The following is a 16,979-nucleotide window of genomic DNA, read 5'->3' as shown; positions in this document are numbered from 1 at the left end:
GAAGGCATGTGCCACCAAAACTGGGGCTGAGTTCCATCCCTGGGACAGACACACACACTGCTACATTCTCACCCGATTACACACACACACACACAGAATAAACATTAGGTTTCTAGAGAGATGTTCATTGGTTAAGAGCACTAGCTGTTCCTCTAGAGGACCTTGGTTCAATCCCGAGCACCTACGTGGTGACTCACAATATATAAATCCAGTTTCAGGAATACAGTGCCCTCTTCTGGCCTCTGCAGGCAACAAATATGTACTCAGTACACAGACATCCTTTCACTCTAGACCAGGCTGGCCTTGAACTCAGAGGTCTGCCTGTCTCTGCCTCTGGAGTGCTGGGATTAAAGGCCTTTGCCACCATATCTGTCTTAGATTCTTTTTAATTAAATATATTTTTAAAATACTTATTATTGAATCAGGTAGTGGTGGTGTACTCCCTTAATCCTAGAACTCAAGAGGCAGAGGCAGGTAGATCTCTGTGAGTTCAAGGTTAGCCTGGTTTACAGATTGATTTCCAGGACAGCCAGGGCTTGTTACACAGAGAAACCCTGTCTTGAAACAACAACAAAACCTGTCTTGAAAAAAGCCTAAAATAAAAGTATTTGTGTTTGTCTGTGTGTTTGCATGTGGGACCTGTGTGTCAGGTCCTGTAGGGCTGAAGTTACAGGAGGCTGTATTTGGCCGACGAAGAAGCTGGGAACCAATCTAGTCCTCTGTAAGAGCAGAATACACAGAACCCCTGAGATGTCAATCCAGTACTATTATTATTGTCACTATTATTATCATCATTACTATCATTGTATTACTAGCATCATCATTTGCTATTTTGAATGTGTAGGTGCCTTTCAGGTGCTGGGTGTTGACCCCAGGTCCTCTGGAAGAGGCACAACCATCTCTCCTCAGCTTGCAGCTTTAAAAACAAGCAAAAACAACAACAGAAAAAGGAAACTTTTTTGCGGGGGGAGGAGCTCACAACTATAATTCTAGAGGACTCTAAGCCCTCTTCTGGTCTCTGAGACCAAGAAGGCACAGGCATAGGGCACAGATATACATGCAGACAAAATGCCCAAAAGCATAAAATTAAAAAAAAAAAAGTTAAACAATAAATGTATCTTGCAAAGGAACCAATTGGTTTCCAGCCCTGACAAAGGGGCTCATGAACACTAAGTCCAACTCCAGAGGCTGCAATGCCTGCTGCTGGTCTCCATGGGAAGCCGAATCCACATGGGACACACCCACCCAGAAACACAGAAAGTACAGGGCAGACTAAAGGAAGATCAGCTATAGCCGACTGAGACCTCAGGTGAGGACCAGGTGCAGGGTCCGTGCCCAGGGCAGTCGCTGAGGGGGAGGGGAGGAAAAACAAGTGGCTGTTTCTGGACTCTAGCAATCAGTTCTTACTCTGAAGCTTTTGCTCAAGAGGGTCCTACAGGTCAGATCCAACAGAAGCTGCAGGGCAGGCTTCAGAGGTAGCTCCAGGCTGGTTTCTATCCCTCCCTTCCAGCAGCATCCCACATTCCTATTAAACACACCAGGTCAGTGTCTGTACAAGAGGCACTTTATTAACTGGCTGGAATGCAATTATGTAAGCACAGGGTGGGGCATACAAGAGAAGGGTGGGGTACCATGGCACACAGGCAGGCACAAGAAACCCCGGGACCCCAGGCTGGGAGCCTCTGGTTTCCAAGATCCTGGTATCTTACTGATAGCCAAATTAGGGGTGAGGGGAGGGGCTGAGCATATGATAGGTAAAGTGAAGACCAGTCTACTGGCTCCCAAGATCAAGTTTGGCAAACAGATTCTCTAGTTTCAAGTGAAAGAAACCAGATAGGCCTGGTTAACTTGGAATACGCAGCACACCCACACCTCATCCCCCCGAAACCATCCCTTGGGTGAACTTAAGTTTCTTTCCTCTTACAAAGAGAGCAGTGTGTATGAAAGGCCAAGAAAGGGGTGGGGAGGCAGGCCCTATTTTCATTCATTTTCCAACCTCAAGTTTTCCATTTGGAAGCCATCAATCAAAGCTACGCTGTAGGATCTGAGTACAGGGGCCTGTGTTTGCCACAGCCACTCCCAAGCACCACTCTCATTCCTTGCACAGGGCCCTCCTCCCAGATGCTGTCTGTTTATCCAGAAGACTCCTCCAGTTCTGGGTACACACTCCTTCCTGTGACACCGGCCACCCTTGGCTGGAGGTGGGGCTACATATGAAGGCACTCTTGGTGACTCCATCCAGCTGCGGAGCCCGATGGACGAGCAGGCAGACCTCTGTCTGTCTAGGCTACGAAGGATTAAGAGTGAGATGGTATTTGCTGGCCCTTAGGCCACATCAGCCATGGAGATGCAATTCTGTCTCAGCTGGGAAGCTCGGAGCTAGTATTCACTGAGCTGACTTGCCCGCTCTCATCCAGTCTTTCCCTCTTGGCCAGAGGGTTACCAAAATATAAAGAAGCTTGCTGCAGACATCCTCACACCATCTCCCATCCTCAGCTTCAAGTTACTTCATCATATTGGCACCATCTGAGCCAGTTAGGATTGGAGAGACTCATTCTGTCCCATCTTCCAGGGCTGCACTGAAAACTCTCAAGTGCCCTTTGGCATAGAAAAGAGATGCCCCAGATCCTCTGAGTCCCTGGAAATGGGGACTCGGGGAGGGTGGCAGAGAGGCAGTTATGTGACATCAGGCAAGTCTGAGGAGCTGGGGACTCTGACCCAGCTGCGCAGCCAGCACCGGATCACAGCGTCCTGAGGGCTGGGAGGCAGGTCTTTAGGAGTCTGCTACTTTCTTGTTGGTTTTATTCAAGAGTTTCTTGAGAGTGGAAGACATGAAGTAAGGCCTCTCAGCTGAACCGTCGTTTCTCTCCAGATCCTCCACTGTGGACAGAGCCCCAAAGTAGGTGACATGAGAGAGAGTTGACAAACTGGCGTGAGGGTTGGGGGTGGGGAACAGGGAAGGGAATAGACCGAAAAGAAGCCTTAGGGTTAGAAAGCAACACACAGAAGAACGGGGCGTAGCAGCAAAGGCCTGTTACCCAAGGTATTTAAGAAGCTGAAACAGAACACCACCAGCCTCAAGGCCTGCTTTTTAAGTCCAAGGCCAGCCAAGGCAACTGAGTGAGACATTGTCTCAAAATACAAAGCTAACAAGGCTGAGGCATAGTTCGGTTGTAGAGCCCCTGCCTAGAATTCCCCAGTGAGGGGCTGGGGCATAGCTCAGTGGTAGAGCCTCTGCCTAGAATCCCAAGAGAGTAGCTGGAGATGTGGCTCAGTGGCTGAGCCCCTGCCTAAATGCTCCAGTCAGAGGATAGGCTTATAGCTCAGTGATAGGATGACTTCCTAGTTTTGGAAAAGAAAAAGGTAAGGAAGGACTACAGAAGCCCCATGTTCCCAGTCAAAGAAGCACCATCACATGCACAAACCAGGTCTCCAGAGGCCCCCTGGCCAGCTTGCCAGTCTCCCTCACTCTCTACTCCTCCTCAATTTCCTCCTGCTTGCCCGCCTGCGAACTCCCCTTCAATAGGATGTCTTTCAGCTCGGGCGACATGAAGTACGGTCGCTCCTGAGAGCCGTCATTCCTCTCAAGGTCCTCACCTGGGCCCCCCAGGAACCAGCAGGGGGTGGAAATGGGGTGGTCAGGAAAGGAGGGGGTTGGAAAAGGAAGGCAGAGGAAAAACGGAAAAGAAGTCAGCAGGCATGGGGGGGAGGGGAAAGGGGAGAAAAAGACATGTGAAGACCAGAGTTAGTGGCAGCCATGGACCCGTGCTAGTCCCCAACAAAGCCAGAAATTCCAAAGCCACAGACCCAGGGGACATAGTACTCTGGCTATATTTCGAGGACAGGAGGGTGAGAAGCAGTTAGCTTTAAGTGTGGTGAGGAAGCCAGGAAGGCATGCGTGGGCCTAGAAGGGACACCTCTGACCCCGGGGAACTCTGGGGTGAGGGTGCCTTTGTGCTTCCATTGAAGGGAGGCATTTCCTGTCATCTGGGGAGAAGGAAGTCAGGGCCCCTGATGGGCTGAGATAAAGGGGTCACTCACAGAAACAGAGGAACAGCGTGTCCACGCACATGCCGTAGACACTGAAGAAGCCGTGCGCGATCAAGTAGGAGCCAATGATCACCGTCTATTCAAGAGGAAACATCTTATTCCAGCTGGCCTATCACTGTCCTCCCTAGGCTGAGAAACCTCTCACTCTCGTGAGCCAAGAGGCTGTCTGTAGTTAGAACTCATGGCAATCCTCCTGCCTCATCTTTGAAACATCTTTTTAACTTTTACAAAAGATTTGTGTGTCTTGCTGGCATGGTTATATGTGTAGCATGTGTGTGCTTGACAACCATAAACATCAGAAGTTGCCAGACCCCCTGGGGCTAGAGCTGAGAATGGCTGTGGGCCACCCAATGGGTGCTGGACCCAGGTCCTCTGCAAAAGTAATAGTCCTCTTAACTGCTGAGCTGTCTGTCCAGCCCTAAAAACATTTACCTTTCAGCTTCAGGTGTGGTTCACACCTTTAATCCCAGCACTGGGAAAACAGAGGCAGGGGGATCTCTATGAGCTCAGGACCAACATGGTCTACCCAGAGTTCCAAGCCAGCCAGGGATACATAGTGAGATTATTTATTTGATTTATTTATTGTGTCAATGATGAACAAATCGTCTCTTGCTTTGCCTCATGTTTAGCTTTGATTATATGTACGTAGCACAGACACCTGAGTGCAATTGCTTAGGGAGGCCAGAAGAGGGCACTAGACCACCCAGAACCGGAATTAGATAGTCTAGGGCAGTTGCTGGAGACTGAACACCTTAGTAGAGAGCAGCCTCGCCCTCTTACTATGTGGCCCCTTCTCACTCTGTCTCAGCCCTTAGTGGACTGCGGTTATGGGTAAGTACATCTCAGTCCTCTTGGTTGTTGATGTGTGTGTGTGTGTGTGTGTGTGTGTGTGAAGGCCAGGTCACTATCTGATGTCCTCTCTCGCCACCTTAGTTTAAATGTTTGTTTTAATATGCATATTGCATTTCATGGTAGCGAGCACATACTACAGTATGCTAGTGGAAGTCAGAAGGGAACCTGTGGTAGTTGATTCTCTCCACCCACCATGTGGGTCCAAAGGATTCATGTCTTCAAACTTGGCGAGTTTCTGAGCCACCTTGCTGGACGTTAGTTTTATGAGATAAACTGTTGCTCAGTGATTGGCTAGAAAGTTTGGCCAGTGTGCTCTGGGGATCTGCACAGTACAGGAACTATACACATAAACCACCATGGTGTGTATGTGTTGTGGTGTGAACTTATGACTTATGATCTCTCTTGCCTCAGCATGAGCCACCACACCCAGTCCAATTAGATTTTTTTTTTTTTTTTGAGAAAGTCTCACACATCTCTCTGTCTGGCCTCAAACACTAAGTAGCCAAGGATGACACTAACCTCTTTATCCTCCTGCCTCTACCTCCCAAGTGTGGGGATGAAAGGCCTAAGCTGCCAGTCTGGCCTTCTACACCTCAACTAGGAGAACCCAACCAGCTCCACAATACTCGTTGCTTTTTTTCAACCCCAGGGCCTTTGTATGTGCTGTTGAGTTTCTAGCTCACCCACCTTTTGCTTTCAACTCTAACAGCAAGTACATGCCCCCCCGCCCCGTAGCAACGGTTGATATCTAAACCAACCGTGCTCCACACTGTCCTAGCACTGCCCTTGAGGCTTTATCCACCTGCAGTTTTAAGAATGTTTGGGACACTATAAAGGTGGATCCCACATTCCACAAGGCAATGTGGTACATGCCTATAATCTCAGTACTTCGGCAGCTCAAGTGCAAGGCCAGCCTGAATCTGAGGCCAGCCTGGACTGTACAGCAAGTTCAAGTACTGCCTGGGGTGCCTCAGGAGGGTCAGCAGATAGGCAGGGCTGTGCAAGCTGAGGACCTGGATCGGACCCCAGCACCCATGCAAGCATCAGGAGTGAGGTGGCCCTGGACTAGCCAAAACCAGGGAGCCATGGGGGTAGCAGGGGACGCTACTAGAAAATAAAGAGATCCAGACCTCAGGGCCTTCTATATTCCCTCTGCCTAGACATTCCATACTGTTTTCTCTTTTTTTTTTTTTCTGTAGCCAGAACTGGCCTTGAATTCACTATGTAGCTAAGGATGACCCTGAATTTCTGATTCTTCTACCTGTACTTCCCGAGTGTTGGGTTGATAGGTGTGTGCCATCAGTATTACCCCTGGATAATGTCCCTACTTGTCTAAGTGTCAGGCCTTATCTGTGGTAACAAAATGTGGCTACAATCCTAGGGTTTGGGAGACAGATCAAAAGTTCTATGCCAGCCTGGGTGACACAGTTGGACTCTGTGTCACTCAAGGAAAAAAAGGCAAAGAGAGGAGTTCCGGACAGTTGGCTCAGCAGACAGGAGCACTGGCCTCTCCTCTACAGGACCTGGGGTCAATTCTCAGGACCCACATAGCAGCTCACAACCATCTGTGATCCCGTGTCCCAGGTCTAGAGAATTTGATGTTCTCTTTTGGCCACTGTGGGCATCATGCGTGTATGTAGCACAAATACATACACACAGGCAAAACACCAATACACATGAAATAAAAATTAATAAATTATAAAAAAAATTAAAGGCACACACATTTAATTTCAGCAGTTAGGCTGGAGCAGGCAGATGTATATGAGTCAGAGGCTAGCCTGGTCTACAAAATGAGATTCAAGTCAGCCAAGGCTACATAGACTTTTATCTCAAAATAAAAAACAAAAACACTGAGTTTGAGGCCAGCCTTGTCTACACAGAGAGCTTCAGGTCAGCCAGAATTACTTAGACAGACCCTGTCTCAAAAAACAAGAGAAGAGCAGGGCTGTGGTGGCCCACACCTTTAATCCCACCTGGGAGGCAGAGGCAGGTGGGTCTCTGTGAACTGGAGGCCAGCCTGGTCTACACAGCGAGCTCCAGGTCAGGCAGGTCTACACAGAGAAACCCTATCTCAAAAATCAAAACAAAACAGGTGGGAAAAAACCCTAAATAAACAACAAAATAACATTTTCCTACAATAATGGTAGGAGTAATAAGACCTATTATTATTATTAATTATTATTAAAGCTGGCAAGATGGTTTGGTGGATAAAGCACTTACCACCAAGCCAGATGACAGATGACCTGTGTTCAATCCCTAAATCACGGTTGGAGAAGTGAACCAATTCCCACAAGTATCTAAGTGTTTTTGATTTTCCACAAGTGCATCTACCCTGCACAAACAAACAACTTCTAGTGCCTCTTAAGGAAACGCTGCTCCATGCCTTGTATGCAGCGGGCATTCAGTAAATAACCAGTGACTGTCCCACCCCTAATCTTCCCCAAAAGAATCTAAGCAAATCCCAACCCCTATCTCCCACCCTCTGCTTCTACCCAGACCCTGATCTGTCCCTAAAGGTGCTCACCAGTATCGGGACCCAGTAATAATTGAGAGGTGGGGCTGTATCTTGCACGATTCTGATCCGATGGGTGAAGAAGAAGAAGGCCAGGATGCCTGTGGTGGGGCGAAGAAAGATGGCTGAGTCCCCAGGGAAGGACTCCACAGATTACTGGAGCCTGACACGAGTTTACAGGTCACTCCCATGGACAGGCCTGGGGGCACCACTCACCCACACTACCCACAATCAGAAGTTTGCCCAACAGGAAGAGGAAGTCTGTAACTTTGTCCAGGACGGCCACCCTGTAGGGGAGAGTGAAGGGAAGGGTGTGACTGTGGGTTCAGAGCCTGGGAAAGAGTGGAGGCGGGAGGGAAGCACAGTAAGTGGAAGGCTGGCTGAGAGGGGGGATTAGGGCAGGAGGGGGGCTGGGAAAGGTGAGATGGGACAGGTAGTCTGGGGGATGGAGGTATGTTCCCCTAACCTGATGATATTTCTCATAAGCAGGAAGAAGGCGTTCCTGGCTGAGGTGCAGAAGTTGGTGCCGTAGATAGCAATCTGGAGTGAACAGAAGGACATTTGAGGCCCACTGGGTGGAGATGGGGAGTCCTCCCACCCAGGGCAGCAACACAGCCCTGCCGTTCACCATGATGTAGGCATTCCTATTCAGGAATTTGATAAACTTCTCTAGGCACCAGAAGCAGCACTTGAGACAGACCATGAGGAACTTGGCAAACTTGTTCTGTGCAGCTGCAAGAGAAGGGAAGGGATGAAGGAATGGTAAGAGCCGGTCTGGGTTGAATGAGACCCCCAGACTCCAACAAGACAGCTAAGGATTGCAGAGTCTGAGGCTTGCCTCAACTACTTGGCCAGCCTCAACAACCTAGTAAAACCGCCTCAGCGTAAGTAATCAATCCACATGCTGACCCACACAAGTAATCTCCAAGGATCAGGAATTAAGGTCACCCGTGGTTATTTAGTCAGTTGGATGCCAGTCTTTTAAAACAAAACGGGGGCACTGATGTACGCCTTCAATCCAAGCACTCAGAAACATAGGCAGGTGGATCAGAGCGTGAAGCCAGCTGAGACTACCCAGGAAAAAGCTGCGTCAAAAACAAAACAAAACCGCCTTGCTGCTCTTCCTGGACCCACCCCACCTCTAGACACCCAGAATTCCAAGCAATTCAGTTGACTCTTTTCAGGGGTTCCATTGTTGCTCTGGCTGTCTTAAAGCTCACTCTGTAGACCAGGCTGGCCTTGAACTCTTACAAAAGATCTGCCTGACTCTGTAGGACAGGGATTAAAGCCCTGTGCCACCATGCCTGCCTTCAGTTGGCTCCTCTACCAGCTCCTCTGCCACTTAGCTCCACCCCTTCCACAAAGGAAACCCAGCAGAGGCATAGTTCCGGCTCCACCCCTCAAGCAAGACCCAATTAGGGGCTAAGTCCAGGCCCGGGCTGAAGCTACAGGAAGGGCGGCACCTTTCAGGCGCTGGTCCAGGTACTCCAGCATCACTCGGATGATCTGTACGATGGCTAGGATGAGGGAGCCAAAAGCCAAGGAGCCCGTGTGGTACCTGGAATCAGAATCGCTGATCAGTGGCCTGGCCTTTGAGGTCCCTGCATCCCTTCCCTTCCCACCCCAACACTCCCCTTTACCTGAGTGCGCGGCCAAAAGCAGAGAAGAGGGGGAAGGCAGGCATGTCATCAGGTTTTCGCATAGCCCAGTAATAGGAGGCAAAGGCTCCAGCAAGTGTCACCTGGCCCAGGGCCAGCACGAAATTGGCTAGCCAGAAGAACATGAAGGCATTGAAGATCTGCAGGCCCAGCAGGGCACGGTGGTAGGTCGACTCGCCACCATAGAAGGCAAACTGGCAGCGGCCATTGGGACACTGGCGACTCTCATTCAGTGTGGGGAAGGTCTGGGGAGGGCAAGGAGCCACAGTGTCAGGTCAGAGTACGCTGAGGCTAGACCAAGGGCCCATCCAAGAAGCAAAACTACCCATTACAGAAGTCCAGACAAAGGTGTTGGCAGGCCTGGAGAGGTGACTCAATAGGTAAGGACTTAAATAAGGACTTGAGTTACAAGTCTCCATCCCGCCCCAAAATACATGGGTGTGGCCATTTGCTAGCCTGTAGTCCTGGTGCCATAGAGAGCTGAGATACCAGCTTAGCTCCATATTGAGTGTGAGATACTGTCTGAAAGGAATAAGGCTGAGAAATATAAAGCAGGGCACCTCCACAAACACATACGTACATACACCACACACACACCAGAAATCAAGAAAAAAGTTAAAGGAACAAAAAGTGACATCAAATGAAAAAGTTCAACATACAGGGTTGGGGACAGCTCACCTGATCGGCTCCTGCCTTTGCCTGAAATACTACCAGATCCAGCAACAGCTTGGAAACCCCACCCCGCTCAGCTGAACATATAGAGAAAGTACCAAACATCTTCAAGGGGAGGCTGCCAGCGCAATCCTGTCTTCCTGTACAGGGAGGCCTACCTCTGGGTTGCAGGTTTTCCCCAAAAGTGGGCAGGATGTGTCATCAACAATCTTGTAAACGGCTACATTAGAGGTAGACAGGAAGCTGAAGGCTCATTAAGGAAACCAAAAGCTGGAACTGAGAATCCACCGTGTGAGGGGGATTCAGGAGTGCTGGCTCACCCTTGGAATCCCGAGACTTCGGGGGCTGAGGTAGGAGGCCCACTCATCTGATAAAGGTGTTTGCCACCAAGCCTAATGACCTGAATTGGATTCCCAGGACCCACTTGCAGAGGGAGTGCTCGACTCCTGCAAGTTGTCTTTACACCTCTAAATAAACACTGCCTCCCCTTTACCCAACAGAAATGTGATAGAGGTTTGTAAAGTGACGAGAGCCATGGGAAGGGGGAAGGAAGTGCTCTCTAAAAGGACCACACACCCATCATGGTGCAGCCCCACCCTGACTATGGTAATTCAGGGACATCTGTCCCTGGGGACCCAGACTGACAAATGGAAGATACACAGACGTGCTGGCCCAGTAGGCAATGCAGAGACACAAGAGGAAGAAAGTCACCAGTGGGTAGAGCATGGAGCACATGACATGTCCCACAGCCCTGGGGAGAAACAGAGACAGACATCAAGGTCAAATATCCCAGGCTGAGCCCCCAGGCACACCCCTGGCTACCCAGCTCCACCTGCTGGCTTCTTTGATGAGGGCAATGGCGATCAATATCCTTTTTCGAAGAAAGATGAGTAACAGGATGATGACCACTTCCAGGATGCTTAAAATGATCACTGTGGAGAAGGGCGGGGAGCCATCAGGACGGGACATCAGGTAAAGACGCTTTCGGTCCCCAGGACCCAAGGTGGAAGCAGAGAATTAGGAAGAGCTACCTCTGTCAGACCTCCACACAGGTGTTACAGACCACCCATCTCAACAAGGAAATAATACACAATTTTTAAAAGTTGGGCTGGAAAGATGGCTCCGTGGTTAAGAGCACCGACTGCTCTTCCAGAGGTCCTGAGTCTAATTCCCAGCAACCACACGGTGGTTCATAGTCATCCGTAATGGGATCAGATGCCCTCTTCTGGTGTGTATTTAGAAGACAGCTATAGTGTACTTATAATAAATAAATAAATAAATAAATCTTTTAGTTAAAAGTAATAAGAAATGAAATTGATTTAAAAATAAATAAAATAACATACAATTAAAGGATTTCTCTAAGAACTGAGGGTAACCTGTTTTGGAGTCCCACTTCGAGCCCTCCAAGGTTTCCCATAATACAGTGGGGGGAGGGGTGCCCCAACTCACTGAAAGCCATCCAGGTCTGCCTCAAGTGCAGGTACACTCGGAGGTCCGTCTGGAAGCCAAGGTCCACCAGGGAGACGTCAGAGCCTGCCTCTCCACGTAGTCTCGAGTATTCCATGTAGCAGTGGAATACGCCTGCACAGAGCCACAGTGCACACAGTAACTTGGATTGTTGTACTACGGGGCACTGTCTAGCCTGGAACTTAATATGTAGAGCAGGCTTGTGCTTGAGAAGTGGATGAAAGAATGAACGGGTATTAGATGTCTCCTGTCTAGTGGCAACTGGAGCCAGCCAGGTATGGAGGCCACCCCTTTAATGCCAGGACTTGGGAGGCAGAAAAAGGCAGACCTCTACGTAGCCACGCCAGCCAGGGCTATACCCTGAGACCCTGTCTCGAAAAACAAAAGCAGATATCAAGTCACATAACTTGCCAACAACGGTTCAAACCATGATTAAGATGAACAACTTTTTCATTGGTTTTGAGACTAGATCTTGCTACGGAGCAGGTCCATATTCAGATCCTCCTGACTCCGCCTCCTTTGGCAGAAGATGACAGGCACGCACCACCATGCTAACATGTATGTTTCGGTACGTGGATCCTAAGATGAAGGTTTCTTTCAGACGTTCAAATGAAAATCAGAATAAGGGCCAGTAATAGCTTGGTGGATAAAGGCACCCACTGCCAAACCTGAATTCAATCTCTGGTACCCACATAGTAAAAGGATTGAAACCCCTTTTGGAATTTGTCCTTTAACCTCTATATGTGCACACATACAGTCACACATGCGTGCATGCACACAAACACACATAATAAATTAACATAACAAAAATACAGAAGAGCTGGGCAATGGTACCGCTTGGCATTCACTGCTGGGATTGAATCAAGGTCAGCCTGGTCTACAGAGTAAGTTCCAGGACAGCTAGGTCTACATTGAGAAACTCTATCAACCACTCCCCCAGCCCCACCCACACCCCCCAAAAATCCCGCCGAAAAAGAAAACTGAATCAGAACATGAGACACTGGTTTGCAAGCCAGACCTCTGCCCTGGGCCTTCCTCTTGATATGATCATCACAATACTACATTACCACCTTCTCATTAAGTTTCCAACTCAGAAATACCAATTATTCATTCCCATTAGATGGTGGAAGTAATTACGCATGGGAGGCTTAGTCATGTGCCCCAGGAAAGAGGTAGGCGGCAGCAAAGCTGGGATTTGAACCTTGGGCACCACAGTGAGAAGCTCTAGTCACTGGGCTAAAGAGGTGTCTTCAGAATGTCTCTTGTTGTTGACTAAAATACCAAACTGGGCCCTGGGTCTCAAGTTGAAAGCAAGGAACTGAGGGCACTGCATGTGCTTACATTGTAACACTGAATCACAGGCCCAGCCCCTCACTGGGGGATTCTAGAAAGATCTACCACTGAGCCACAGCCACAGCACCACGAGAGGCTTACAGGCAAGCTGGACTTCATCAATCCCCTCTCAACAGGCTCTGGCTGCCTCAAAGTCCCTACAACAGTGGCATGAACCTCTAATGTGCCAGTTAATCAGTAAAGGACATCTGAAGGCTTAGAAGGACTTTTTTGAAAGCTGTCACTAGGGCAGCAGACCTTAGGCAGCAAAAAGTAGGAGGAAGGGGGAGACGCACCATAGCCAAGAACTAGGATCACCATGACAATCATCACCCAGACCATAATGCCCGCCAGGAATCGCAGCAGGACGATGAACAGGAGACTCAGCACCATGGCAATGACCAGACCTCTGGGGGATAAGACAGGGGCATGAGTGACACTGTCCTTAGGCTCGAAGACAGCGGACAGCCACCTTCCTTCCAACTCACATGACAATCCAGTACCAGGAGACAGTATAATCTTCAAATATCTGCATGGCGAGCTGTCGGGCCTCTAGAACCTTGTTGGCCTTTCTAGGGTTGGAAGAGACTCAAGTCATACCCAAGAAAAGGTCAGCTCCAGTCCCACCCCAGGATGCCAGATGCCACACACTAGAGGGCTATCCTCTCACTTGGCACCCTCCACTAGATCTGTAATGTTCTTCCTGGTGCCATGTCCGTCCTCATAGGTCGTCTCATTGCCCACCATGAGGACCCCTTTGCTGGCATGGATGGCGGGGAAGCACCGCTGGGCCACTGCGGGACAGAAGGCGCTGTCAGAGGGAGTCTTTGCAGATTCCCCAGCCTTCTCCTGATCCAGTGGGAATCCCAGGACTCACAAGGTTTGCTGGGGATGATAACTGCTGGACACTCCCCATCTCGGAGCACCTCAGTTACCCCCTGCAGAGAGAATGGGAAGAAGAGAATCCCTGAGGAGGGGCCCACCCCTTCCAGTGTCCATAGCCCGACCACCAAAGGGGTCTTTCTGCTCACTTTATTGTTCTGGAAGCCGGGCACACAGAACTGCTTATAGTATTCAAAGTTGCGCGAGTTGCGCGCATCCAGAAAGGTGAGATAGCGGTCTGGGCACTGTTTCACGCAAATCTGGGGGAGCAAAAGGAAAGGGATATGGAATGAGATGGAGACCCCATCTCGGACTGAGGCCCCACGGGATGCTCATGAGAAGAGCTACGGGGAAACATCAAGGGGAAGAGGTGGAACGCCATGTTACCTGAGGGGTGGGGCAGTGAAATTCCAGCAGGACCAGGGGGTTGGCACACTTCACGATGTTGAAGTAAAACAAGAACGGTTTGTCCCTGGGGTTGAAGGATGAGAATAGAGCTGGTCAAGAGTTCTTACCTACTGGACCCAGAGATGGCTCACAAGGCTAAGGCGCTTAACATCAAGCCTGCCATGGTCTGCCAAGACCTCCGCATGGATGCTGTTGCTTAAATGAGCATACGCAAATGTACTCACGCATTTTGTGTTCCCTTTTGCCCACAGAACTCGCCCCGGCTATCAGTGGGGTAGATCACCTTCCGAGGGTCTCCATGGGTCCAGGCTGTGGAGAGACCCAGAGATAGATAGACTCTGTCACTTCTCAGCCACGGCACCACCCTGGAGCCTGGATCACAGAGGCTGTGCCTGTCGTTCCAGCACTTACCTATGATGCCCACAGCCACATAGCCTACGATGGCCAGGAAGAGCAACACACAGCAGATGACATCTGTGCATCCCCTGGGAAGCAGAGCAGCATCAGTACATGTGACATTCACCCCCATTTTTATGAATAATCTGAAATGTGGGCCAAGGATTATGTGCTTCCCGCCACCTGGTCGTTTGAGGCAGGGTTTCTCTGTGTGTAGCCTTGGCTAGCCTTAAACTCACTGTGTAGACCAGGCTGGCCTCAAACTCTATCTACCTCTGCCTCCTAAATGAGATTAAAGGCATGTGCCACCACATCTGGTCTATGTTCATTTTTAAAACTTTTAATTTTGTTACTTAAGTATAGGGGTGTCTTAACTGCACAGTGTGTCTGTGAGCCACGTGTGTGCCTGGTGTCCATGAACTAGGACACTAGGAGGGGCATCAGGATTGCAGTGCTGGGAACTGAACCCTGAGCCACCTCGCCGGCCCCAGGTCATATGAATTTTACCGCTTCTACATTTCCTAATTCTGTGTGTGCTAAAGACAACTTTGGGAGTTGGTTCTCTTTCTACCATGTAGGTGCCTGCAGGAGACCATCAGGTTTGGTAGTAGGCTCCTTCTTTTTCCCACTAAACATTTCCTCCAGCCTTAAGTTTTGTTGTATGCGTTTTTTTTTTAAATCTTTTTTTAAAGACTTAAAAGAAAAAATTTATTTGTTCTATATAAGTATACTGTAGGTATCATCAGACACACCAGAAGAGAACATCAGAGCTCATTACAGATGGTTGTGAGCCATCATGGGATTTGAACTCAGGACCTCTGGAAGAGCAGTCAGTGCTCTTAACCACCGAGCCATCTCTCCAGCCACAAGACTTATTTTTTATGTGTCAGAGTGTTTAATCCCAGGCGGGTATGAGCATCACGTGTGTGCCTCTCAGAAGGACCACAAACTGAAGTTACAGGTGGTTGTAAGGTACTATGTGGGGGCTGGGAACAAATCCTGGTCCTCTAGAATTGCAGCGAATACATTTAACCGATGAGCCATCTTTTTGGCCCTACATTTTTTTTCTGTGTGTATGTCTGTGTGCCTGTGCAGTCAGAAGCCAGAAGAGAAAGTACACCGACTGGAGTTACAGGAACTTTGAAGGTACCTGGCTTGCTCTGTGAGAGCTGAGATCCAAACTCCAGTCCTTATGAACGGAAAAACACTTCACTGCTGAGCCACCTCTCCAGTCACCAACCCATCTCCCTCTCCCTCTGTGTGTGTGTTTCAAATGTATGCGAGTGACTTTGAGGGGTTCATTTTCTCTCACCATCAAGCAGGTCGTCAGGTTTTCTGGCAATGGCCTTTACTTCCTGAGCCACCTTATGACCTTTTCTTTTACTTACTTATCACAGGGCCCCACATACTCAAGGCTCCCCTCAAAGTTGCCACATAAGCATGTTTACCCTGAAGTTCTGATGCTCCTGCCTCCACTCTGTGTGCTCTGGTTGCCTCCTCATCCCTGGTAAGATTACCCGGTGCTGGAGTGGAAATCAGGGCTTCCTGCACACTGGGTACTCTATCAGCTAAACCATATCTCCAGTCCTGGCTTTAAGAAAACAAAAAACTGGGGCTGGAGAGATGACTCAGTGGTTAAGCGCACCCCTGCTCTCCAGAGATTCGAAATTCAATTCCCAGCACCCACATGGTGACTCATCTGATGCCCTCATCTGGCATGCTGGTGTACTTGCAGACAGAGCACTCAGACATTAAAACAAAAACAAAAACCATAAAAAAAGAAAAAAGAAAGAAAGAAAGAAAGAAATCTGAGGTGCTGGAAATCATCCCAGTAGTGATAAACCACTTGTTGCAGTTGCGGGTTCAGTGTGGTAGTGCACCCCTTTAATCCCAGCATTTAAGAGGCAAAGACAGGTGGATCTCTGAGTTCAAAGCCAGCCCAGTCTACAAATGAGTTCCAGGGCCATGTAGAGAAACCTGTAACCTTGTCTCAAAACAAACTAACAAAAGCCCAAAAAACAGCAAAAAACAAAAACAAAACAAACAAAAAACAAACAACAACAAACCTCACCCAGTATGATGGCTCACACCTTTAATCCCATTAACTCTGGAGGCAGAAGCAGGTGGACATCTGTGAGTTTGAGGCCAGCCTGGTCAATAAATCAAGTCCAGGACAGCCAGGGCTTTGTTACAGAGAAACCCTGTCTGGAAAAGCCAAAACCAAACCAACCCAGTACTTGTTGCTCTTCTAGAGGGCACAGGCTCAATTCTCAGCACCAAATGGCGGCTCTTAACCATCAGTAACTCCAGTAAAGGGTCTGATGCTCTCTTCTGACCTCAGTGAGCAGCAGGCATGCAGACAAATACACATATAAAGTAAATAAAACAAATCTATTTAAAATTTTGAGACAGAATCTCTTAAGTCACCCAGGAAGGCCTTGAACTCTCTCTCTCTTAAATAACTAACCAGGGAGTGGTGGCCTGTGGCCTGCCTGGTCTGTAGAACAAGTTCCAGAATGACCAAAGCAACACACACACACACACACTAAAGAAAGTGGCCACAAGAGACAGCTTTAAAAGCACTAAATCTGATTCTAATCATCAGCCTTCAGTAGCTCCAGTCCAGGAGGATCTGATGCCCCGATTCTGGCCTCCTTGGATACCAGCCAGGCAAGATGAAGACCACAGACATAAATGCAGAAAAGCATTTCTACAGTTCCAGGGGCTCTGATACCCTCTCTAGTCCTCCA

At 49.0% G+C, this 16,979-nt stretch overlaps 1 protein-coding gene across 5 annotated transcripts in view; it reads right to left on the bottom strand.

Annotated features, from left to right (window-relative positions):
- Nucleotides 1-1,558: 1,558 nt before the first annotated feature.
- Nucleotides 1,559-16,979, bottom strand: part of SLC44A2 (solute carrier family 44 member 2 (CTL2 blood group)) — a 33,752-nt gene continuing 18,331 nt past the window's right edge. For 2 of the 5 annotated variants that reach the window (XM_080930382.1, XM_080930384.1), the window contains exons 3-23: nucleotides 14,245-14,318; nucleotides 14,058-14,142; nucleotides 13,813-13,897; nucleotides 13,575-13,685; nucleotides 13,421-13,481; nucleotides 13,214-13,337; nucleotides 13,032-13,115; nucleotides 12,840-12,952; nucleotides 11,194-11,325; nucleotides 10,577-10,676; nucleotides 10,403-10,495; nucleotides 9,903-9,987; nucleotides 9,055-9,317; nucleotides 8,878-8,972; nucleotides 8,043-8,146; nucleotides 7,881-7,954; nucleotides 7,631-7,701; nucleotides 7,427-7,515; nucleotides 4,042-4,126; nucleotides 3,426-3,597; nucleotides 1,559-2,880 (exon numbers count right to left, since the gene is read on the bottom strand). In XM_080930382.1, coding sequence (XP_080786508.1) covers nucleotides 3,473-3,597; nucleotides 4,042-4,126; nucleotides 7,427-7,515; nucleotides 7,631-7,701; nucleotides 7,881-7,954; nucleotides 8,043-8,146; nucleotides 8,878-8,972; nucleotides 9,055-9,317; nucleotides 9,903-9,987; nucleotides 10,403-10,495; nucleotides 10,577-10,676; nucleotides 11,194-11,325; nucleotides 12,840-12,952; nucleotides 13,032-13,115; nucleotides 13,214-13,337; nucleotides 13,421-13,481; nucleotides 13,575-13,685; nucleotides 13,813-13,897; nucleotides 14,058-14,142; nucleotides 14,245-14,318 — 2,053 coding nt within the window. In that variant the 3' untranslated portion in view covers nucleotides 1,559-2,880; nucleotides 3,426-3,472. The remainder of the gene's footprint in view (nucleotides 2,881-3,425; nucleotides 3,598-4,041; nucleotides 4,127-7,426; nucleotides 7,516-7,630; nucleotides 7,702-7,880; nucleotides 7,955-8,042; nucleotides 8,147-8,877; nucleotides 8,973-9,054; nucleotides 9,318-9,902; nucleotides 9,988-10,402; nucleotides 10,496-10,576; nucleotides 10,677-11,193; nucleotides 11,326-12,839; nucleotides 12,953-13,031; nucleotides 13,116-13,213; nucleotides 13,338-13,420; nucleotides 13,482-13,574; nucleotides 13,686-13,812; nucleotides 13,898-14,057; nucleotides 14,143-14,244; nucleotides 14,319-16,979) is intronic. The other 3 variants (XM_080930385.1, XM_080930386.1, XM_080930383.1) reach the window with 2 other exon arrangements.

Source organism: Micromys minutus, assembly GCF_963924665.1.
Source record: "Micromys minutus genome assembly, chromosome: 16".
NCBI lineage: Eukaryota > Metazoa > Chordata > Mammalia > Rodentia > Muridae > Micromys > Micromys minutus.
Note: the sequence above shows the minus strand (reverse complement) of the source record. Positions and strands in the feature narration are given on the sequence as shown.